This window comes from Ochotona curzoniae, unplaced genomic scaffold (genome assembly GCF_017591425.1).
Source record: "Ochotona curzoniae isolate NIBS_2020 unplaced genomic scaffold, NIBS_Ocur_1.0 scaffold_2453, whole genome shotgun sequence".
NCBI lineage: Eukaryota > Metazoa > Chordata > Mammalia > Lagomorpha > Ochotonidae > Ochotona > Ochotona curzoniae.
In genome coordinates this window covers 15,935,013-15,960,546 of record NW_024467094.1, presented here as the reverse complement: position 1 = coordinate 15,960,546, position 25,534 = coordinate 15,935,013, and the positions used below count along the sequence as shown (strand labels likewise).

Genomic DNA, 25,534 nt, shown 5'->3' with positions numbered 1-25,534 from the left:
AAAAACTACAGGGTCCAGTGCAGTGTCCTAGTGGCTGAAGTCCTTGCCTTGAGTGCACCACGATTCCATAGGGACACCAATTCTAATCCCGGCAGCTCCACTTCCCATCCTGTTCCCTGCTAGTGGCCTGGGAAAGCAGTTGAAGAGAACCTAAAGCTTTCAGACCCTCCCTGTACCAAGGTGGGAGAACCATAAGAGGCTACTGGCTTCTTGCTTTGTGTGCTAAGCTGCAGCAATTGTAGCCACTAAGGGAATCATCAGATGGAAGATCTTCCAGTCTCCTCTGTGTATGACTTTGCAATGTTTTTTTTACAAAACTACCAATACTTCACTATTGTGAAATAAGCTGAATTTTAATATCTTCATAGGAGTCTGATATAGAGGACAGAGGAAGATCTATTCACTTCCCTAGCAAACGCAACAGCCAGAGCTGCGCCATTCGGAAGCCAGGAGCCTTGGGCGTTTCCCACTTCTTTTCCCAACCTTCAAGCAGGGAGCTGGATGGGAAGCAGGGCTGCCAGGATTATAAGTGGCACCTAGATGCTACTCCGGTGCATGAAAGGTAAACTGAGAAAATCCCAATGGAGATAACATCATTATCAATTTTGTGCAAGTAGAACTTAAAATGAGCCTTTGTAACCTTACAAATGAATGGATCGCATATGGGAGTCATCAGTATTCTGACAGTTCCTCTTCAAATTCACCTGCCTCGGTTTGAGGCCTATAAAGAAGTTGGCAGCCCAGAGCCTTGGGGCCCTGCACCCAAAAGGGAGACATGGAAGAAATACTTGGCTCCTCACTGCACACTGGCTCAACTCTGGTTGTGAACCAAATGGAAGAGCTTCTTTTTGTCTCCTCTCTGTAAAACTGCTTTTCCCGACTTGCTTTGTTTCAGCTACTTATGGCCATTTGTGCAATGGAACCAACAGAACCAGTGATGATACTTCTGCTTCTTTCCAAATAGCTGATGTGCCTTTCCAATAATAGAATTTTACTACAAAATCTTTGGAATTTCAGGCTTTATAAGCATTTTTTTCCTATTGGCTTTACAATATTCACTGTGTGCAGATACACATGGTAAACATCCAGTCAGTAAACTGTCCACCCCATATTCTGAAACTTAGTAACTTGTTTTTATGTGTCCATAATTACTGAAGCAGCATACTCAGTCATGCTTGTTTTCCAGCTATGCTACATCTTGCTCTTTATACACCAATACTATCTCACCATGCCCTATTCCAAAATCAACCTCCGTGTAGACACGCTGTGGTCGGTTTCAAGTTTTAACTCCTGGACTCAACAAATTTACCAAGGATGGATGAAGTTGTAAATCAGCTCAACTATTCCAGACACAAAAAAGAGGGCTCACTCAGACAAGTGTTGTAAGTAATATTTATTCATCTTTTTAAGCAGCCACTCCGGCACACATGACAATAGCAATCCATCCCCTCCTAACAAGTGATTTTAATAATTTGTGAAGCAAAAAGCTTCAATGTGTAACTGAAGTGAGAGACTGATTGGAAAACAGCAACTATTTGAAACAGAATTTGTGACTCCCTGTACACACCCTCCACTGACCCACAACCAATGAAACAAATTTCACCATTCTTTGTGAGTTCCAGTTTGCTCATGACCTATCTTCCCAAATCCTAACCAAAGACAGAAACTAAATATGCAATTATAAATGTTTCCCCGCTTTTGTTCTGCACTAGTTTCCAGCAACTTGGTCAATTAAACCCATCAACATGGCAAGATGCACTAATATCACTGATGTTACCAATTTAATCCTAATATAAAGACTACACTATCATTGGTGAGCAAAACTTAGCATTTATTGTAACCTGCAGTGGGCTGGCGTCCTGAGGTGTGACATCTAATGCTGTACAATGATCTCATCTTCCCCAAGCAGTTCCACTGAGGCCCTTCCCATCACGCCAAGCATATCCCTCCTCAGCAGGAGCAATGATACAACATGCTAACAAATACATCTGTTTCCAGAAACAAACAACCCTTCTTGTTATAGCAGCACCAGTCATCAGTTTGAAAATTTAATTTATTCTCTCATTATTATGGCAGGATGGGGCAAGGCTCCCAAGTTCCATCACTGCTTCTCCATTAATAAAAAAAAAAAAAACCTGCTTTAACAGAAAACAAGTTTCAGTTTCACATCTTTCCACTGTCCATATGCTTGCTGCAGCATTCCAGAAGCAGCAGACACCCCTCCATCTAATTTGCTGCCTACTGTCAGTTTCAATTACAGGTGGAAAGTGATGGAAGACTTCAAGTGAACATATAGCACTGGATTTTAAAAGCATTGGATTTTTTAACAGCCTTTTAATTATAAGCTGAAAAAACCTTAGAGTATAAATTAAGTATCATAGAAAACAGTAAAACACTCAACTACTAATTATGCATGAAAACGTATAACAATATCAGACATGCATACAACGGAGATATCAAGAATTCTTGCTCACTTTTAAATACTATCTTAAAGTATGGAATGTTGGCAACTCAGTCTCACCACTACTACATACATTTAAACTTACATACTTACCATCTGTCACTGTCTGGGTTATCCGGATAGGAACCAACAGTTTCTTAAAAATTTACTACAGGAGGGCATTACTGTAGCACATCCATACATTTTAGAATCAATCAGAGTTGAGTACTGCTGGTTCACAAAAATCTTACCAGAAAGCACAGTATAAAAATAGCTTTAAGATACAACTACTGAATTTATTTAAGATCTGGCTAAAAACTTAAATGGGGGAAAAAAAAAAAACCACAGTATAGCGAAAAGGGTGGTGGCGGTGGTGATAAATGTATTATAAGTCATACTAATTTTCACCTTTACATCTACTTTGAAAAATCAATATTTCTATGCCAAGTTTTTAGAAGGGCTAAATGAAATTCAGAAACAATGCAGCTGGAAAACGCTGGTTTGCTAGACCAATCATAGTAAGTCCTCTTTTCATCCCAATCCCACTTAACTGTTGCTCAAACAATGCAACAAACTGTATGCCAAGAACGAAAAGAAGTCCTGATGTTTGATTTTTTTAAGACCTATATAAGTTGGGAACCAGAAACATTGAGAAAAATACATTTTGTAAGCATAAAAGAAAGTATTAAGTTGTAATAGGCTCTAAAAAGCTAGATAACCAATCTCACCAAAAGGGAACAATTAGTCAAAGCACTTTTATTTGTGTTTAGTGTAGGGAAAAAGCAACTCAGGGTTAGCGAGAAAATGCCAAACAATGAAATGGTAGTCATCTTTATTTAATATTCCTGATTCCACAAATGTAGACACTCAGCTAGTTTACTTTTAAATAAGGTGTGCTGTTTTGGCTCAATGTAAGATGAAATTGAAATATAAAAATATAAAAAAAGTACTCACCAGAGAGGCAGCTTTTTAAGAGATGGTTTTAAGGAAAACCATTTCCACTGAATATCAATGCCATTTCATACATACAATAAACTGCGAAAGGCAATGAAACTTATTCTCTTGGTAATTTATTAAAAACACAAATGGATCTTATCAAATATTTTAATTACCTGTTGAATATAGCCTATGTTAAATTTAATGACTTCATTTAAGATATAGAGGAGTTATTCTTGGTAAGGCTACTTACCATCCATCATAACAGATGAACTACTTTTACAACTAGACAAGATCACACTTGGGTGCAGAGGAAGCCACATCCTAGCATAATTGCTAGAGTGGAAGCATAGCTCTGGGTGGTGGATATTAAGCTGTGTGCTTTATTCCTTGTTCCTCTGTGCTGCAAGTTTATGTCAACATAAAAACACAGTATTTAAGGGTAAAGGAAATTGCTCACGGATGCTTCAGACAATTAATACTCAGGAAAATAAAAGTGATAAAATATTTCCCAACCTGTTACATTCTCACTGTCCCTAAAAAGGATTACAGAATTCAGCTAGATTTCTTGACGTGTATAGCAAGATGTCAATTGAGTATTTAGGTAAAAGTTACAGCTACAAAAGTGACAAACAAAAATGAGTACCTTTTTCACTTGTGCTAACAAAAACATGTATGAATAAACACTGTGAAAGCATTTTCTATTTATTGTTAGGCGAGGAAATGCCTTTCCCCCTTAGGTTGGTTCATTCTAAAAAGTAAAAAGGTGAATGTGAGAACCACTATGAATGGTCTCAGACTCTTGATCAAAGTCCTAAACTTTGCATTATGTACAAATATGGGCACAGGTAATCAAAACTTTGTCTTTTCCTTTAACGCACAACAAATTTACCTAGGTTCAGTCATGACCAGATAATAAAGGAACAGTACTAAACCTTTATTACACCTAAGGTTAGCAAACCTAGACTTGCTTTGGCCCAAGTGCATCTATCACACTCCCATTCAAGTAACTGCAAAGCTTTTCTTCCTTGTGTGGGTTTTATGGATATGTTTGTTTAAAAAAAAAAATAGGAACATCAGGTACTTACAGATTAAACTAACCTGTACTGGCAGGGCTGTGGGATTTTTCTTCTCTACCAGTAAGTAGCAAATGCTGAAATTCTGCTGCTAGTTAACAAAAACACAAATTGTATTAAACTAAGGAGTTCAATCCATACTTTTAAAAAGTCAATGTGCATTACGTTTCCTCAGAGCCCGTTATCAATACATTCAAAATCTTTCCCTAAGATTAAACAAAATTTCTTTTGCTGGCTATAAAACTTTAACTTCGTAAGAATGAGCTAATAACAAATTTCTCAGGCCACATCTTTGTTGTACTGCATTATATAAGCTGATAGAAATCTTTAGTAAACAGGCAAACCCTATAACCCAAAACGAGGATTTTAACAAATTGTATTCTTGATGTTTACATAGTTGATTAGCGTAGGAAGGGAATTTCTAAATTAACACATAGATCCATCTACGGAAAAAGCTTAAGCCTTTCATTTTAATAAAAACTAGATATTATTGGCTTGTAACTTTTAAACATGAGCTGTGAAGCAAACTGTTATGTATGAATATCATGTTAACAAAGCATTAATGATGGCTCATATTTCTCCAATTCAAATTTTAGCAGTAGCTCTTCTACTGAACTAAGCTATCAAGAAAGATACTGAAAACCTGTCCACTTTGGTTTCCAATTAGAAAACTGCTAAGCAGTGGAAAGATGGTTCAAGTCCTTGGACCCTTCCTGCCATTAAGGAAATAGGACAACTCCTACTCTGACCCCCCTCAGTCCCTAACTAAGGTCATTTATGACTGAACCAGCACATGTAAGATACCTGTCTAGCTTTGCGTTCCAAATAAAACTAAAGGACTGCTAAATCACATAAAACTAAGGAAACTGTATACTTTCCATTTTATTTAAGTATAAACCTAGTATATGGGGTGTTTCTTTGCCACTAATGATGTATGTATAATACTCTGGGGAAATAATTTCATTTTTATCCAAATTGGGCATGAAATGATTTTCATTGCCAGTTCCTCAAATTTTAAAAAGACAAAAAGGTTCTTCAACCCAAGGTAAAGTCAAAAGGTCTTTACTTACACAAACTCCTGACAACAGTTGTAGTACATTACTAAAGCTGTGCCACATTCCCTTAAACATCATGGGTGGCATCCACGCAACCATTAAGGCAGCTTACTCAACAATATTTCTTCTGCGATTAATCCTCATAAACAGATTCTAGTAACTAAGTATATGTTGCTCACAGAACCTGGCCAGGAAAGGCTCCATTTCAGAGAACCTGTGCTATTCTATTTCAAAATTCAGCAACAAAATTTCACTTTGTAGCTCAAACTCAAGTGCTAACTTTTCTAATTCCCTATCCTTTCAACTGAAGTAGCTCCGCTAAGATTGTAGTTTTCTAAATTCAACACTGCAGAAGTTTCACATCCTACTATGTGTCGGGGTACACAATACTGTTAAAATAAGTGCTTGCTTTGGCATCACATGGAAAGATCAGATAATTTCTTTCATTAAAAAAAAGGTCACAATTTAAGTATTTCTGGCCACAGATACCAAAGCACTGAGGGGTTAAACAAAAGATCACCTTCACTGTTATGAGACAGCCAGCTAGAAGTGAACTGAGAGGATGTTTGCATATTAGACCTCTGCTTTCAATGGAAAAACCCTTCTTAAGGGAAGAATGGCAAAATATTATTCACAATTTTATGTAGGTAAATACAACCTATGAAAACAAGGTATGTCTGATTTACAGAAAACTTTAAGGCTCATGTTTCTAATTTATCCACTAACTAGTAAATACTACGCATGTTTTAAGCAACTGGCCAAACAAAACCTCATCCCTGTAAAGTAATGTCATCTTTTCCTTGCATTTGCCAAAACTTAGCAGTGCACAATTTGGTACCTGAACCACAACAGCACGCTCTATCTTAAATGAGGTTTTTGTCAGCTTCAATGTATTATGGCACCATTAGAACATTCTCCCCTCTTGCAGCACTCAGGCAGGCCAAAAGCCTATTTTAATTGTATTTATTCCAATCGCCAACGTTTGAATTAGGACATGTAAACTTAGAGATGTCAGTGTATTGGAGAATAATGGGTACACCAGCAAATAGATCTCCAATTAAGAAGTCTTTAAATATGTAATTAAGTTATAAAATATTCCTTATAAAAATACAAAATCCTTGTCCACACTTAGTAACATTTTAAAGTATAGTACAGTCTATTCCAGGAGATCAAAATTTTAGGATACAATTAATGCATGAATTTGTTTAATACTTCGCAGAATGAATATCACACATGCACAATTCTGCATTTGGTAGAATGCTGTACTACCCAGATAGTATGGGGCTCAAACACCACTTATCAAACATAACCCTGGCTTGTGTTTTGGTGTCTTTTCCCAACTTCCTCCTTACCCCCTGCACCTCCTACAGACAGCCCATTACTGAAACGCTGCTCAGTGAGGCTGAAAAATGTAACATCCTGTAATATATCATCATCCATTTTTTGGTCACATGAAAAACTAGTAATAAACTCATGTTTATAGTTCCAAACTCTTTTATTATCTTTTTAGTCTATCAAATATGCTGTCCACATTGATATATGCCACACAAGCACACACACACATACACCATCTTGCGACTTTACACAGGGCTCTACATTAACATTTGCTCTAATGTGGTGATATCTGAAAATATCAAAGTCACAAGCATTTCCATATGACCTCTCAACCATAATGCTCAATACGTAAGCTTGGGATTAAGAATGCAGATTTCAGTATCCAAGACATTACCAATGATTAAACTTATCCTTGACGTTAAATTTAATGGTCTGAGGAGAAAATAACCAGTAAGATTTTCCTAAAAACAAAAATGGAAATTTGAAACAATTCATACCTCCAAATCTATAACATCAATTTTGTCAATTTACTAAAGTTCAATATAATAATACAAGCTTAACTGAAGCTGTTTAAGTACCAGGTAATGCAAAGTAAATTACATAAAATTACATATTCAAGTAGTAACTATGCTCGTTAACACCACAATCAAACGTGAATATTAATATAGAGCCTTCTCTGCCAATAGAGTATAAAAATCCTAAGTTTACTTAAGTTTAGGGGCCTTCACCAAACTTGCTGCAAGTTTGGGGACATAAATATCCAACAGCCATAAAGCTGTGAAAGCCCCTATAAGGAATAAAATAAATCCCACTTGCCTCAGACTGAACAGGGCAACACTGAGACTCAGCCTCAGCCTGTCCTATGGCAGGGCTATAGGAAGAAGAAAATTTTAATTTTAGAAAACATTACCCAATTAATTTAAAAGACATGCATTAAATCTAAAAAAAAAAAAAAATCCCAATGATCAAGCAAGCAAAGAAAAAAAAAATAATAGTTCTTAAAAAAAAAAAAAAACAAACAAAAGGAAAAAACCCCCAAAACTACTGTCTACTACAATTCCATTCTGAACCCACACAATTTTGCTGGGAATTCCTCCCCAAATGCGTTAAAATTAAACACATGACTTGATCAGTGGAATAGCAGTATGCGAGTATTTTTCCCCTTTTCTAATGACAAATGCGTGAAATTAGCAAAATACTAAGTATTCAAAAACAAACGTTTATTCCAGTGGACACTCAAAATGCTGATCCTAATCTGCTGGTCCTGTTATTCTCAAACAGCAGAAAAACATACATGGTAGAAAATTAGTGCCAGAAAAAAAAAATGTTGAGGTCGTTTTTGCTTCTCAACTGTGCTAAGTATCGTAGTAGATGGGAGGTAAAGCCATGGCTGCCAGCCCTAGTGACCTTAACTAAAACCCCTACCCAAGTGTACTTGTGCCTGAATACATTAGTTTTCACATGACCTCTGGGAAGGTCAGCTCAAGTTCTCCTGCCCTCACCTGTCCCTACGCAATCTGCTCGTAATTCGGCTATACTATGGACCCCAGAAGCAGTCAGGTAAAGGTAATTTTCCAGAAGCTTAATTATGCTTTGATGCTTGCAAAAACCATTTTACATAAGAAGCACCACCTTTGCATTATATGGCTATAAACATAAATTGTAAGCTAATCTTTTTAAAGTATCATGCAGTACCACTTTCAATTATAATCATCATTAAAACGCACAAGCTATGTTCTCTCCCTTTAGACACTCAGCAAAAACCTTTCCCAGAAGACACTGGTTTACTCTGATTAAATTGCAGTTTGATCTCCACTAGAAGACATTTCCTGTTTAACCATTCTCCATTTTACTTACGTCATTTTTACCCTGCGTTCCCTGCATTATCCAGCTCTGCTACTAACTGTAGCTTTCTGCCAAAGTAGACTCCAGTGATGGCCCAGATAACTATTCATGTGACCCCACCTGAAAAACTGGATTGAATTCCCAGATCTGAACTTCAGGGAAGCTACAAGCATTTGGGAAGTGATTGGGATGCTTTCTCTCACACACACAATTGGTGGGGTTGGAGGGAGGCAAAGAGGCACAAATTTACACAAATTTTCATGGGCTTGGCAGTATGAAAATTGTACTGACAAATCTAAATATACATACTGAAATATTTAACTAGTATGGTATGCTGGAGCAGATGCTTCTCCCAGCTGAGACACGACTTAGGAGACTGGCATATATGCTGGAGTGCCTGGGTTTATGTTCCGAGGGCTTGGCTGTAGGCAAGACATGCCTTTGTCACAGGGACGCTTTTGAACTACCCAACTGCTTTGCACATCCAACTGTACTGCAGCACAGGAGTTATAAAACCAGTCAGTAAAGTAAAAGATTTAAAACAACAATCACATTTCATAGTGTTTAAATGTACTGAGTGTACCCATCACTTACACAGATAGCCATATATGGTTACAACATTTTTCAATATATTTTCCTAATGTTGAAGCCTCATGTGCTATCTGTATTTTCACATAAAAAGAAATGTTACCATTTCTAAAGTGTTAATTCTGGAATTGGAAGAAGTTAATTTCATTTCACTATTATTTTGTATAGGTAATTTCATAAATAACTACTTTGCAAAAGCTCAGAAAAGCAGATTCAAGCAAAGGTCTACAAAAGCTTGCAACAGGAAATATTGAGGAGCAATCTTCTCTACAAATTCCATGCTGGAAAGTGGCTGACATTTTACATTGTCATAGATACAGGTTTAACAGTAAAGCTATCCAGCATTATTAACAGAGTACCCATCCCATCAAATAAATACTGTAAACCCTGCAGGAATAGAATTGCAAACTACTGATTAGTTTCAGCCTTTTAGCCACCCTAAGAAGATTCCCAGTGTCACACCAAGAATGAATCACATCAACCCATTACACCACAAGAAGCTATCACTGCATGCACCTAAGCTTCTAGAAGTTTGCACCCGAAAGGCTTCTGAGGTCCATGCAGCACTGAAATCTTAGAATCAAAAGAAAATGATCAGGTCTGGCACTTGGCTCTAAATATGTCAGCAGGCCAAAGTATTAAGGTTCACATTTCAAGTTTTACATTCAGAAGCCCTAACTTCTGAAATAAGCTAACACCAAAAGTGATGAAAAGACGACACAATATAAAGATGTCATTTCCATTATATAATGATTCCTATATATGAAAGCTGTTCTGCTAACTAGACCATTGAAATACACGTCTATATATATTATGCAATTGAACACATGCAGCTAAGGAACATCTATCCAGTTCTATGGCAATTTGCAGCAGTAACTAAAACTTTTATTATGTGAACATCTACTAGGGGCATGCATTAGTACAAACCTTCAGGCAGTGGTCCACAGCTGGGTTATGAATAAAAAGGCATGAATTTTTCTCTCTTTTTATTACAATGAAGTTGAACAGTACAGAAAAGTCACATGACCACGGTAGGTCAAATTCCTTAAACCCTGCAACATGAGGAATTCTAAATACATTAAATATCGTTACACATTCAGACTTCCAATGTACAGGGTACTTGAACAGTTACAGCCCTCACCAAGCTAGGTTGGGGACATGAAGTCCAACAGCATTAGAAATGCTGTGAAGGCATAACTTTACAAATAGCAATGTAAGCTTACAGAACTTGCCTTTAATAAGGTGGTATGTTCATGTAATTCCAGCGCCTTCACAATTTTAGGAACCAAATTTACTATACTTCACTTCTAAAAACCTAGATGAAACATGAAAAAGAAGCCATACAGTATAAATTGCAACCTCAGGAAAAGTTCCTGTTTATTATTCCAAATAATATTTCCCATGTAAATTAAATGTCCAATAGTTCCTGGTATGTGGGAAGATTATGTTTGTTAAAGTCACAATGAAGCCTTATTGACGGAAGCTTGGCTATATAAACAGCACAAGTTGAGAAAAGGTTTAATCTCCAAACCTATTAGACTGGATGAAGTAAGATCAGTAACGGCCACCTTGAGACATTACAGGAGGTCTCATTCCCATAGGAGGTCGCGGAGGTCCACCTTGATAAGGGGGCACCATTGGCGGTCCTTGCCCATATGGTGGCATAGCACCAGGAAGGTAGCCTGGCATGCCTTGATGATGACCACCATACTGACCTAAAAAACAGTTAAAACACAGAGAAAAACACTGAGTTGGCTCTACACCATATTTCAAAATACAATATATTGTTGCAGATAAATTTTCATTATTTTATGTTTCTCAGAAAATTCACTCAATGAAACATAAAAACATCAATACCATGAGGTGGCATCGGGGGTCTCATTCCTTGTTGCTGGGGGATGCCTGGCTGTGGTGGCATCATACCTCCAATGGGCCCAACAGGCGGATTACCAATGGGAGCCTGGCCTGGTCGAGGAAGATTACGTTGATATTTAGGTAACTGTGCCCTTCTCTCTTCCTGAAAGTGAAAGTGAGCACAGCATGAAGTGCTTGAATGCAGAGTTATATTGTTCATAAAATCAAGCATATAAACTTTCTATTTAAAATTTTATACTTATTTCGCTAAAATGTACTTTTGGCTTCACAAAAATGATAAACTGATTTATCAAAACAGTGCCCACTGGAATGCTACCAAGCTCTGGAATATTCCTTCTAGCAAACAAACTCCTTGATTTGGGTTCCAGGTATTTGTAAAATCCAACCAACACATAATCTTAATGCACATAAATTTATTTCTAACCAAAATGATGTATAAAGAAGAATTCAATTCACTACATTGTAGAAACTGCGGAAGGGGGTTGCTTCCAAGACCGTACACTCAGATTCATCTGGCTTACACATTTTCTTAAAAATAAGGATAAAAACCACTTAATAATTAAGTCAGATTAACAAGCTGAATAAAACTAACGCTTTTCAAAGGTACAAAAATTCTACCATGGATTCTCCAGACACTGCTAGTAAAAAATTTTAAAATTCAGAAAAAAATAAATCAAAACCAGAAAACTTACCAGTGATATATCCTCATCTGGATGGATCAACTTACTGGTTGCACTGGTTGTTGTTAGCGTAGCTGGCTTACTTGTTATTGAAGCCGCTGGTTTAGCTGCAGTACTGTTTGTTGTACTAGTGGTTGAAGCTGTTGACTGTGTGTAAGCAGGGAATGTAGGCTTTGGGGGTTCTGTAGTTGTTGCAGGGGTACTATTTAAGGGCTTGAAATCTGTACCAACAGGTCCTTGAACCGCTGCCTGAGCCTGTAAAATACAACCCTTCATCAACAAAATTCCAAAATCCTGTAACAAATTTTACATCCAGATTAAAGTATAAACAAGGCACCACCAACAAAACTTCACATAAAATTAACAAAAAGTGAAATGATAATATTCCACAAAATCCAAGGTAATCCACAAGATAATGAAGACATTTAGTCAACATCTCAGCAGTGGAAACAAGGGACAGCAAATGTTACATTCTCAGATGTCTTCCACCTCCTCACCCAAAATTTTATAGTACTTTGTATTAATTATTCTAAACTGCTGAGATATGGCATCACATATCATAATAGCATGTGCTCCATTTCTAATGTTTTAAATTGTTGCTTAAAGTAATTAATGTAACAAGCAGCTCAAAAATAACTACAAATACAAGTGTGGACTACACATCCCATGAATAGTTAGTGACAAAATACAGAAATGTCTTTTAGAACTATTTATAAATTATAATGCAATTCCCTCTGAATTAGCAATGGCCAGGTGTTTATCATGGACAAAAGGGTTAAATTCAGCAGGCTCTTTTAAGTAAAATATATCAATAGTAATGTGTTATTTTTCTAACACCAAACATTAACCACGTATACTAGGTCAACTTTATAACCAAAAGCAGAGCACTCATTTCCGTATATCAATGTGATGCATTAAACAGCATAAATCAAAACAGCTTAAACATGCATCAGCTAATCATTGACCACTATAACGCATTTACTGCTTACATGCTTTTAACCCTTTAGAGCCATAAGTTTATACTACATTTTGGTTGTTAGTATGAACTCAAAATTTTTAAAAAATTGAACTTTTGATTAGCGTCATTAATTTTACATTTAAAAACTAAACATTTTGTGGAATGATTCAGTTTTTAGGTAGGGTCCAAAGGGTTAAGTTTATACAGCCATTTTAACAATTTTAAACTGCCACTTCCTGCGTACTTGTGCTGTGCTAGGAAACAGAGCTTTAGAAGATGCAGACAGACTTTCTGAATTGGATGAAGCTGTACTGGAGCTTGTTACAGGTGTCCCCATCTGTAGCATAAAAGAAAGGAAACAATGAAAAGTCTCCAAACCAATGGGTGAAAAGAAGCCATGTGGTAGACTTTTTAGTACAGATTGCATCTTTTGTAACAGCAAAATGTAATGCAATCAATTGTGACTCAGAGGCTGGCAATTAAAGCATTTACAACAGTGACAGCAACAGCCTAAATTTTTTGTTTAATTTATATACCAACAAACGTCAGTTAACCGTAATTTCTTTTAAAGAACTAATATGTTTTGTATTCTGATTTCTAAAGAATGGTACCTTAAGCTGACAGTACAAGTTCATTAATAGTGACACTGCAATTCAATTCTTGTACAAATAACTCTACAAGATTTTGTCAAAGTTTAATATCAACAAAATTTCACTCTCCCTTAAGTAAAAGGTAATCATACATGTCTTTAATATCCATAAGCAAGAAATACAAGGTTGAAAAAGGGAAACATCAGCTACAAAAAAGCTTACACAATAAATATACGTCCTAGTCTTAATTCTGAATAAAACAGAAAAGTTTCAATCATTATATTCATATTTCATGGGACAAGCCAAATTTATGTTGTGTGGCATTTTAAAAGTTTGGGAGACAAAACCACCAGGAAACACAAGTTTGACCAGGACAAAACCGTCACAGAATGCTGTTTCAGAATACTGCAATATAGTCTACCACTATTTTTAGAGGAATAGCCTAAGAAATGATACATTTGATTCTGGTCTCATGCCACTAAATCCAATAGGTTATTGGAGGATCTTCCAATGTCATCATATATTTAAAACCCTTGAAATTCCGGTTAATGTTGTAGCGCAGCGGGTTATGAGTTAAGCCACTGCCGGTGACACAGGCATGCCATCTGTGCCAGTTTGTACTACAGCTGCTCCAGTTCCAATCCAGTGCCCTGCTAAGACACTGGAGAAAGTATAGGAAAATGGCCTGAGTGAATGAGCTCAGGCCCAGATGGAGTTTCAAGCTTCTGACCTGGTCTGGCATAACTCCAGCTGTTGCTCTCAACTCAAGACAGCCAGCACATGGAAAACCTCTCTACAACTCTGCCTCTTCAAGTAAGTGAAAAATCTTTAATAAGCAAATCATAAAAGAATATTACTAGAGAGTAAAAAAAATCCACTGGCTCCAATATCTTTTATGAGAGGAAATGAATCTGTCTAAACACAGAAGATATACCAATTTCATTATGTTTAGTACAACTAACAAAAAATGAGACAATTTCTAAGATTTCTATAAGCTACTGCACTTTACACTTAAAGTAAATGTAAGTGCAATTCCTTTTCAGGAATTTTACCTTACCTGTCCAGCACTGGGGAAAAGAGGCTTGGTTACTGGAGGCTGTGGTGCAGGGACTGTTGCTGTTGGTGCAGGTGGTCTATTTAGAATACCTGGTGCTGAAACAGCCTGTGCTTGCGTCATTGGAGGAATTCCAGGACGTGGGACAGGGGGAGGCATACCTAAGGAAAAGATTGCACAGATAGCTCCTTAAACATTTACTTCAGAAAGAGGAGGGAAAAAAACAAAAGAAAAACCCTCAACCTCCGAAACACTTGGGTTTTTCTCCCCCAGCAATCATGCCTCTAAATGTCTTTTTTCTTCTTTCCCAGGCCCTAAAAGGAGGGAACTGGAGCAGTCAGTTTTTGATGCTAATACCAAAGGCAGAAGTTGAGTCTAGTGTACCACGACACCTGCTCCCGATGTTCATCTGTGTCACACTTAGCAAGTGCAAAACAACACTAGGTACAGCAACTAGGCTAACGCCACTGCTTTGGCAAACACTGAAATATACAAATGAGAATTATTTCATTCATCTATTACATCGGAGAACTGGCAGATGGGGTATTATTTCTCCTCCAGTAAAATTTACCTTATTTATTTGAAAGGCACAGTTATAGAGGAGGAGAGGGAAAGGACAATTCTGTCACCTGCTGATTAACTCCCCACACAGCCACCACAGGGCTCAGCCAGACTGAAATCAGAAGCTGCTTTTGGCTCCCCATGTGCATGAAGGAGCCGCCTGGGCCATCCCCTGCCTTCCCAAGCACAGGAGCAGCAAGAGGGGCATCAGTGGAGCAGCGGAGACTTGAACCAGTGCCCATATAGGATGCAAGTACTGAAAGGAGCGGCTCTAATAGTAATGCCACAACACAGGCCACTTAAATAATTTATTTTTCTCACACATATTCCTGTAATCACACGAAATAAAACTACCCAAATCTTACTGATCATTTATACAACTTAAATCCTGCTTCACAACAAATAGACATTTTTTTATTTATTAAATATCAAAACACCACAGCATCACATATGTGAAGCCTTTCTTAAGAATGGCTGCATTTTTGTTTTCAATTTTACTGCTACTTTGTTTTGTCCCTGTTGTCATGTATCAACTGTTCCTTCAGCATTTCCAAATATGCCATGAAATACAAACTAAATCTCAAGGTCAGCATGGTGGCTCAAGAAGATAGCCCTCAGCCTGCAGCACCAACATCCGATTAGGCAAACACTCGATGTCCTAACTGCTCCACTTTTATTTATTGGAAAGGCAGATTTACATAGAGAAGGAAAGACAGAAGTATCGTCCGTCCACTGATTTACTCCGCAAGTGGCCAAAACGGCTGGAAATGAGCTGATCGGAAGCCAGGAAGTTCTTCCAGGTCTCCCACACTGGTTCAGCGTCCCAAGGTTTTGGGATGTCCTCAATTGCTCTCCCAGGCCACAAGCAGGGAGCTGTTAAATAAATGTAGCCAGGACATGAACCAGTCACCCACGTGGGATCTGGGTACACGGAAGGCAAAGACTCAAATCCAGCCATCTGCAGAATGAACCAGTAGACAGAAAATTTCTATCTCCTCCTCTGTAAGTTTCTTCAAAAAGGACTCAGCTGGTAGCTTATTGGCTAAACTACTTGCCTTGCATGCCGCAGGATCCCATACGGGCGCCAATTCTAATCCCAGCTGCCTGCCCACTTCCCATCCAGCTCCCTGTTTGTGGCCTCAGAAAGCAGCCCAGGAAGGACTAAGACTTTGGGACCCTGCTCCCATGTGGGAGACCCACAAGAGGCTCCTGCCTTTGAATCGGCTCAGCTTGGACCATTGTGGCTTCTTGGGGAAAGAATCTGTCTCTCTCTGCACATGATTTTCCAATAAAAATACACAAAACCAAAAACAATTTTTTTTTTTAAACAAAAAGCAAGTCTGATATTCTCAAGTAGTAAAATTCTTTGTGCCCACATATTCTCTCCCCTTTGTAAGTTCTTGCATCAAAATAACTCATTTCTTTAATTGAAGATTTAAAGCTCAGTTTCAACCACTGAGGCCATTTGGGGAATGAAATGGAGATGGAAAGATCTCATCTCAGTAAGTCTGCCTTTCCCATCCAAATACTCTCTACTATTTTCCTAAAGTACTCCTTAAGAATTAAAACTACTGGGCCCAGCAGTGTGGCCTGGCAGCTAAAGTCCTCGCCTTGAACGCACTGGGATCCCATATGGGCGCAGGTTCTAATCCCACCCAGCAGCTCCACTTCCCATCCAGCTCCCTGCTTGTGGCCTGGGAAAACAATTGAGGACGGCCCAAAGCCTTGGGACCCTGCACCCGTGTGGGAGACATGGAAGAAGTTCCTGGCTCCTGGTTTCAAATGGGCACAGTACCGGCCGTTGCGCTCACTTGGGGAGTGAATAATCAGACAGAAGATCTTCCTGTCTCTCCTCTCTGTATATCTGACTTTCCAATAAATAAATAAATCTTAAAAAAAAAAAAAGAATTAAAACTACTGAAGAATAAAGCATCTAAGCTTCAGTGCTAAGCTCTATGACTAATTTCAAAGCCTGTATCATTTTATTACTGAATTCAACCCCAATAATAATTATTATTTTTATTTGAGGAAGCCCCACAAATGCAGTAATGACTGCTCCCTCTTATCCCCCAAAGAGCTGAAATAAGGCAGGTCTTCACTGAAAGCATCAGAAACTCAAGTACTAGAGCCATTAACACTGTTTCTCAGAGTCTCCATTAGCAGGAAGCTGAGATCCAGAGCTAGAGTCACTGTTCTCTGGGATTCGTTCATCTCAGCTGACTTACGAAGTTAATAGCCAGGCCAAATGCAAGCGCCATTAGACCACACCAATGCCCACATATCTACTGTCTAAAGTGTTTGGCACAACTGGCAAAGTTGCAACCAGTGATCTCACATAGGCCCAGGTTTGTGTCACAGTGGTTCTTCCTCACATCTATTGGCCTGATAGTGGCTGGGAAAAGCAATGGAAGTGACCCACTGTTGTGTCTTTGCCATCCAAAGGGAAGAACTAAATGAAGCTCCTGGATTTGGTCTGTCCAAAGCAGCAATCTGTACTCTTTCAAACAAAATTCTTAAAAGAAATTTAGTATAAAGTTCATCATATTTAAAAGAAAATTGCCTAAGATGTCATACCTGGTGGCATACCAGGCATCAGAGGTGGTATTCCTGGTCCAGGTGGCATCATTCCACCCATTGGCATCATTCTATTAAAAAGGAAATATCAGGAAACTGAAGTTAATTACAGCATAAATTAGAAAACGTCTTGGCTAAGGTCTGAAATAATACTAGACAAGAGATCCCTTATGTTGAAACCAGTCAAGCTGAAAGAGTATATCACACACTACAACAATCCTATCAAAAGCAATCCTTTGGTATAAATACTATTAACTCTAACTTGGTTATTACACACGGCACCAAGGATGAAATGATCGCACTTATAACCCAATAATTATGTACAATTATGCTATACAAAAATAAATCTTCTACAAACCAAAATTCTAAGTTTACTAATAAACCTAATTTTTGGAGGAAAAAAAAAAGTCAGCAAGAAAAGTACTGTACTTCCCTTAAGATATTAACAGGAGGCCTCATATAAAATATGTGCAATTAGAAAGCAAAAACCACCTTGGATTTCATTTGGAAAATATTCACACAAAACATAAACAAAAAGGAAGCAATGTACAGTTGTTGACTTTTCAAAGGAAAATCACCAATGTGCACTATTGGATAACATGTTTTTGTTTTGGAGCAGGTAAGAACAGGACTATCAAACTCTAACAGAACAGGTTTTTTTTTTCCAATAACAACTACGGTGCTGCATAACTTTAACCTGTATTTTCTTACCCTTATAGGTGCTCATATTCAAATACCAGCATCCAATTCACTTTAAAATCATATGCATGTCAACTTTAATTTTGGGTTTTATGAGAAAGACAATTTTTATTGTAAAAAAATGAAGCATGTAATTTGGCTGAAGAAAATATATATTCTCCAAATATAGTCTCCAAATACTAACTGTTTTACCAAGTCTTTTAATGGATGTAATTATCCCCTCACAAGTTTTATTTCCTTCAAGAGATGTTATTAATCAGTTTGTAAATTTTTGCAAATTTCAAGTTTTAGGGGAGAATGCTTAGACAACTTCTGAAGTCAAGTGAATAGATACCATTAAACACACACAAAAAATGACATCATTATACTTCCTGAATTACATTATGAATGAGATGCTTACATGTTTTCACCGCAAAATGACTGGGTATATTTTCTCTGATGATGCAATCTGTGAAAATGTATGACAAAATCAAAATCTAACTGTGATTTTCAAAATACAGTGGGAAAGTGTATTGTATACCTCTCATATCCAACAATATTTAAGTTAAAGTGATGGGCAAGAGCACCTCATATAAAATGTTTCTGATGCTTCAACAAATAAATCATTTAAGAGTTTTCTTGTAACAACCACGAAGTGTCAGAGTTCTGAAACCTCAAACTCAAGCCTACAACTACTTTAAATAAGGCAAATGCAGTTGAAGCAGATGACTGCCTACACATATCCTGAGACCCACAATCTATTGTCCTCCAAGGCAAACTTGCATTTTCAGCATTTGACCCTTTATGCGCCAAACGTAAGACTAATAAAGCCCATTCCTTGTAGCAGCAAAAAACATATAATATTTCATACATTCATGTAATACCCAAGCAGTAATGATCATTACTAGGCACAAGCCTGCATGGAAACTGAAAGGTTTCTTACCCAGGGGGCATTCCTGGCATAACAGGTGGCATTCCTGGCATCAGTGGAGGAACTCCTGGCATTAATGGAGGTATGCCTACAAATAAGAATGTCCAAAAAATCGGAAATATTAAAGAGTTCAGTAGGTTCATATCAGTAACTTCTAAGAGTGCCAACTTTTAAGAAATCTCATGTGCTACCTGGAGGCATTCCTGGTGCTCCCGGAACTGGTGGCAGTCCTGGCTGCGCCATCGGTGGAATATAACCTTGCTGAGGTTGAACAGGCTGTGGTTGAAATGACGTTGAGGCTGCAGAATCATCATCATCATATTCATCAGAATCATCTTGTTGCTTCTTTTTCTGACTCTCTGCTAAAAAAAGTTTTAATTAACTCTTCCACAGAGACCCCCAAAAAATCTAATCATGCTTATGAAAGTCAACACTAAAGCAACGTATTTCAGATTTTGTTTTTTCCAAAACTACACTTCTTAATTTATGTTGGCATCCTACCCCTATCCTACAATAGGAAAAATGCTTATCCTGAGTAATTTTGAAAATAACTGTCTATTCCACCACAATTGGTATAAACAATGACAAAGATTTTGGCTTTTTTTAGGGGGGCAGTTCAAAGGTGATTGACAGCTCCTACAGGATGCACAACATCCATATTGGGAGTGAATGATTCAGTCTCAGCTACTCACTCCTGATTAAGCGTCTTGATAATGTGCCTGGGAAGGCAGCAGAATACAGCTCAAATACTTTAGTTCTTTCCACTCATGTAGGAGATCCAGGTAGAGCTCCTGGATCCTAGCTTGAGCCTGGCACAACTCAGCCTGGCTGTTCTAGGAGTTTAGGGAGTGAACCAATGAAGATCTCTTTCAAACAAGTAAACAAAATGTTATGCGAGGTTGGGGGGTGGAAGAGGTTGACACCATGCTGTAATGAATTAAGCTGTCACCTGCGTTGCCACCAATCCAAAACTGTGCACTAGGTCAAGTCCTGATAGATCAATTCCTGACTCAACTATCTGCTAATGCGCCTGGGAAAACAGTAGAGGCTGACCCAGGTCCTCGGGCCCCCTATACCCATGTGAGACCTGAAGCAGCTCCTGGCTTCTGCTTTCAGCACTGCAGTCACTTGGGGAGGGAATTTACTGATGGAAAGTCTCTGTCTCTCACCACAATTCTCTCAGTAAGTTCTGCCTTTCAAATAAACAAATATAGGACCTGGCAGCATGACCTGGCAGCTGGAGTCCTCGCCTTGAATGTGCCGGGATACCATATGGGCGCCGGTTCTAATCCCGGTGACTAAACTTCCCATCCAGCTCCCTGTTTGTGGCCTGGGAAAGCAGTCAAGGACGGCCCAGAGCACTGGGACCCTGCACCCGGTGTGGGAGACCTGGAAGAACTTCCTGGCTACGGACTGGCGCAGATCCAGCCATTGCATTCACTTGGGGAGTGAGCCATTGGACGGAGGATCTTCCTCTCTGTCTCTCCTCCTCTGTATATTTTACTTTGTAATAAAAATAAATAAATCTTTAAAATATATACATATATATATAAAACAGAAAAACAACACCTTCTACCAATATGAATAATACACAACTTCAATTTCCAATTCCAACAACAATAATCACAAGATTCAAAGGAAAAACAAACCTTAGAAATTGGAATTCTGAATAAATCTACCATTTCATTTGCACCTGAGAACTGAAAAATGTGTAATGAACACAGGTTAATCTTTACCTTGTGTTTTCTGTTCAAGAAGTCGTCGTCTTTCATCCATATCCTTTTCTGGAATACCTTCCATGCCATATATTTCCAACTCTATGTCTGTTCTTCCAGGAATTGCATTTGGTACAGCATCTATTGTTTCTTTATGTACCTAACATTTAAAAACAACAACAAAAAAGAAGCCTACCATTAAAGCACAGACAAAGCTATATTTCACACACCCAGCCCAAATGAGAAGTCACATGGCTAAGGCTAAAAACACAGGAGCAAGAACTAATGAGAAGTTTCAGTACCATTACTTGCTCCTTGAAAACTGTTCACTGGGATCCCAGAACACGACTCTATCTCTTGATGAGTTCCTTTTCATATTCTGACCTGGTTAGTTGTAGCCTGGGATAATCGCTTCTGAGCCTTTTGGCTAAGATCAAGTGTAGTAGTAGCCTAGGACAGAGACCTCTTTCTCATTCAACCATGCTCCTAGAGAGGATCAACTAATCTCATATCACAGCTTATATCAGCCATTTTTGTACAGTATGTTCCCAAATTTCTACCAAGTCCATTGAACACTTCATAAGTCTTCCTCAAAGTTACACAACACTACCTCTGTTGTCTTCATCTCTAAGCCTATTCTTCAGTATTTAATTTTGTTAGTCACATGTTAAATGCCAATCATCTTTAATCCCCACTTTCACTCCCCACACATCTAAGCAATTAATAAACTCCATCCAGTCTTTGTGATACTCAACTCCTACCTGGAATATTCTAAGCCTCAACTCCTTCCACTGCACTTTGCCAGAATTAAAATCTAAAGAAAACGGCCCACATTAGCCAGTGGGCACAAGGTGCTTCCATCTAGAATACTCCTGATGTGAACGCTTCCCCATTTGATCGGAAACTACATTTCCTTCCAAATGTCTGCTCAGCTGTCAACTTCTCATTCAGGAGTTCACAGCCCTCCTATGCATCCCATCTGTTTAGTTTTTGGCTTTAGTTAATACTTAAGATAAATCAAATATTTATAAAGTACATTCCTCCACAATGTAACTCTACAATTCACAATGGTAGACTTTTAAAAATTTTCTGTTGTATATCTAAACACCTTAAATTGTTAAGTGGCACAACAGCACTGTCCTATAGAAGCTTGTTGTGATTCACAAGTGTTCCCTATCTGCCGTATCTCAACAGTCAACGGTGACCACATGCAACTACCACTACTAAAATGTGTTTCCTACCAAAGAAGGAAATGGAATTTTTAATCTTCAATTTAAATAGCTATCTATAACTACCTGAGTGTAGCATGTAGCAGACTCTCAAATATTAATCCAGTATTCTCACCATAACTGGATAAAAGGAATGTGCACAAATTTACATTCACCGATTTCGCTTCATTTCAAAGGCAAAGAAACAGACTTGCTATCTGCTCCTTCATCCCCAAATATCCCAAACACCCAGCATATACTGGAAAGCCAGGAGCCTGTACAATGGCTCAATTGGCTAGTCCTCCACCTACAAGAGCTAGAAAACCATATGGGTGTCCAGGTTGGTTGCTCAACTTCCCATCCAGCTCCCTGCTTGTGCCCTGGGAATGCAGTGTAGGATGATGCCCCAGGTCCCTGGATTCCACAGCTCTAGAATTGTGGCCATATGGGAAGTGAACCAGCAGAGGGAAGACCTCTCTGTCTCTCCTCCCTGTAAATCTGCTTTTCCAATAAAAACTGAATAAATCTTAAAAGCAAATTAGACACAGCTTAAAAATAAAAGGGCCAATACTGCTTAATTAAGTAAACACACTACATCTGAAACATCCCTTGTACAGGTGCAAATTTCTGGGATTGTGAGTTTCCTGTTCATGTGTCTGCAATGGCAGTAAATGGTGGCCCAACACTCAGATGCCAGCCAAAAGTGGCAGAAAAAGATGGAGTTCCTGTCTTACTTCCAGCCTGGCCCATAGCTGGTCACTAAGGGCATTTGGGAAATGAACCAGCAGATGGAAGCATCTGTCTCTCCCTCTGACCTAGACTTTTAAATAGGCAAGTCTTGGCAAGGAAAAAACAGCCGATTTACCTTCTTGATACTATATATATATTTTACAGCTATCTAGTTATCAGTTTCAAGAAATCAAGAATCTCAGTTGTCAAGGAGAACTTTAAGAGTACAAGCTGAAATTGCCAAGTTAACAAATTTTAAACAGTCAAAAGTATATTACCTGCATGCAATGAATAGCTAAGCCAGGTCCAGTATACAACTTCTTATGACATATGTGGCATTTAAAATGCTTTGCTTTTTGATGCTGTATCAAGATCTTCTCATCATCAAAATCTCTGTTACAATACCTAATTAATACCGTTAAGGCACCAAAGTAGCTTAATAAAAATACATATTAAATGAATCATATGAGAATAGGAATAAATCAACACATAAACCAACTAAAACCCAAGCAGTCCTATAGTCCTTGCTTTTGATATTTATCACACAATTAGAGATCCCACTTGCCATAATGTCAGCATTTTCAATTTCTCAGAAGGACTTCTTCACTAGTCCTACCTAAGCTAGCACATTTCTGTCATCAGCAACACATTTTATGTTCCAGTGTTATTGCAGATATGTTGGGGTTTTTTGTATTCAATACTAACAAATATATCAGGGACAGAAAACGTTTGATTAAGAAATCCCCAATTTTATGTCAGGACTAAACTAATTTCATGACCGAGCTCGACCGACAGCTTTGGGCCAACAAAAATAACCCTAAGAATTCAGTGATATTTAGAACCTAAGCTTAACTTCACGGTGTGAACAATGATATAGAATCTCAAGCGAACAATCCGCCAAGTCGAGTGCAACTCCCAATTAATCGGGCTGGCTAACTGAAGAACGTACCCGAACTCATGCAGGAGTTCAGTCGAGCTGTGAAATCTTACTTCACCATTTCGACATTCCGAAAAAGCACAAAATTCGTGACCGATTTAAAAGTTGGTTTTTAGTGACTATAAATAAATACACTTAAAAAACATTTTAAAAATTTGGGGGGGGGGGGGTGTAAAGAAATGTACTATTTTTTTTTTGGTGCCCCAAAGCCCGGGAAGGGTCCGAGGCAGGGCCGGGGAGGCGACGGCCCCGAAGCCCCGACTCCGCCAGCGTGAGGCCGGGTGAGTCAGGAAGACTCCGCACTCCGGAAACGTCTCGTCACCACACGAGGGGGAGTCGGAGGCGGCAGCCCCGAGGGGACGCTGCCCTTCAAGGTGGGGTGGGCGTCCAGGCCGCTTCCCCGGGCGCCCCGAAGCCCTCGACGTCCTTCCCCAACACCATCCCAGCCTCGAAACCACCCCCGTCCCCCGTCCCCAGAGCCCAGGGCCTTCCCGGGCGCGGGGCCGCCACCCTCACCGCCCGCCCGGCCTCGATTTCCAGCCAACAAAGGATACCAGCACCACGGCTTCAGCTGCTTCTTCTTCTTGCGACCCATTCTCCTCTTCGCTCTCTACCGACAAATTAGGGAAGGAAAAGTCAAGAGGTAGAAAAAGCAAAGTTTTAAAAAAATAATAATAAATAAAATAAGCGCTCGGTTTCCCGGCCCAACGGCTACCACCGCGTCCCACAGGAAACAGACACAAAATGGCCGACCCCGTCGTTCGCGGCTCGGCCTCCCGTCAGGCCGCGCGGCCGGAGGGCGGGGCCGGGCGGGGCCGGGCGGGGCGGGCGGAAGGACGCCGGCGGCCGCCATCTTGTCGCCCGGCTGGCCCCGCCTCCCGCTCCCGCCGCCCTGGTGATCCCCGCGGGGTGCTTGCGAACCAGGATCTGGAGGCCTAGCACCCCCTAAAATAGGAGAGAAAAAGAACAAAACAGACTTCCCCGCGTCATTAAAAATAAGGGCTAACTCAAATACCAGTTATTTTTGTTTCAAGTTTCCTGCGTGGATTCCGGGGCACCTCGGAGGGCGGCCCTGGCACGCCCTGGCACAGTCACTGGGAGGTCAAGAAGGGCCCTTCTGAGGGGCAGAGGGGGTACAGTGAAGGGAAGAAGGGGGCCTGTCTCACCAAGGGAGCAAAAGCTGCAGGATTTTGAGCCTAGGTTCCTGAAAACGAACTAAGACAACAGTACTGGAGCACATAGACTGTGTTGTGCCGAGACAATCCCAAAGCTGGCAGGGGGGAAACTACAAATCCCTAGATGGTTTGTATAAAGGTAGATTTACAGAGAGAAGGAGAAACGGAGGTGAAGATCTTCCATCTACTGATTCACTCGCCAAATAGCCATGACAACCCGAGTTGAGCTAATCCGAAGGCAGGGCCACTTGGAGAGTGAACCAGTGGACAGAAGGTCTTTCTTCCTTTCTCTCCCTCTCTAGGCTCTCCCTCTTTCTCTCATTTTCTAAAGCATGGTTGCAGTGACTGCATGTTGATGATGACTTATGGTTTGGATTCGGAAGATTCGTCTCCAGACTATATAAAGACAATATTAGCAAACAAGAATTAGTAAAAAAGTAAATAGCAATCACGAACCCCCAAAACAAATAGCAAAGGGATGTAAAGACAAATGCCATTGGCAATGCTTTCTAGTAATTGAGTACCAGAAATTGGTTTTGATTGTTTTTAAAAATTTCAGAAATTGAAGCATCTAACTCTGCAATTTCAGCATTG

At 39.2% G+C, this 25,534-nt stretch overlaps 1 protein-coding gene across 16 annotated transcripts; it reads right to left on the bottom strand.

Moving 5' to 3' along the window:
- Window positions 1-552: 552 nt before the first annotated feature.
- On the bottom strand, window positions 553-24,535 carry ZNF207 (zinc finger protein 207). 16 transcript variants are annotated; one of them, XR_005885950.1, is made up of 16 exons: window positions 24,320-24,535; window positions 23,107-23,233; window positions 20,913-21,051; window positions 19,368-19,538; window positions 19,189-19,264; window positions 18,667-18,714; window positions 17,568-17,638; window positions 14,436-14,593; window positions 13,033-13,125; window positions 11,843-12,085; window positions 11,133-11,292; window positions 10,844-10,990; window positions 9,814-9,848; window positions 7,659-7,713; window positions 4,465-4,543; window positions 553-3,475 (listed from the first exon to the last, which is right to left on the bottom strand). XR_005885950.1 is itself a non-coding variant. In XM_041001475.1 (15 exons), exons 1-14 carry the CDS (start codon window positions 24,358-24,360, stop codon window positions 7,693-7,695), a joined length of 1,530 nt encoding a protein of 509 aa, XP_040857409.1. In that variant the 5' UTR covers window positions 24,361-24,535; the 3' UTR covers window positions 553-4,543; window positions 7,659-7,692. The 16 variants fall into 16 exon arrangements, 14 of the variants coding, with proteins under 14 accessions (XP_040857409.1, XP_040857410.1, XP_040857419.1 ...); XR_005885949.1 differs by having other exon boundaries at window positions 4,478-4,543; XM_041001475.1 differs by having other exon boundaries at window positions 553-4,543.
- Window positions 24,536-25,534: the final 999 nt, after the last annotated feature.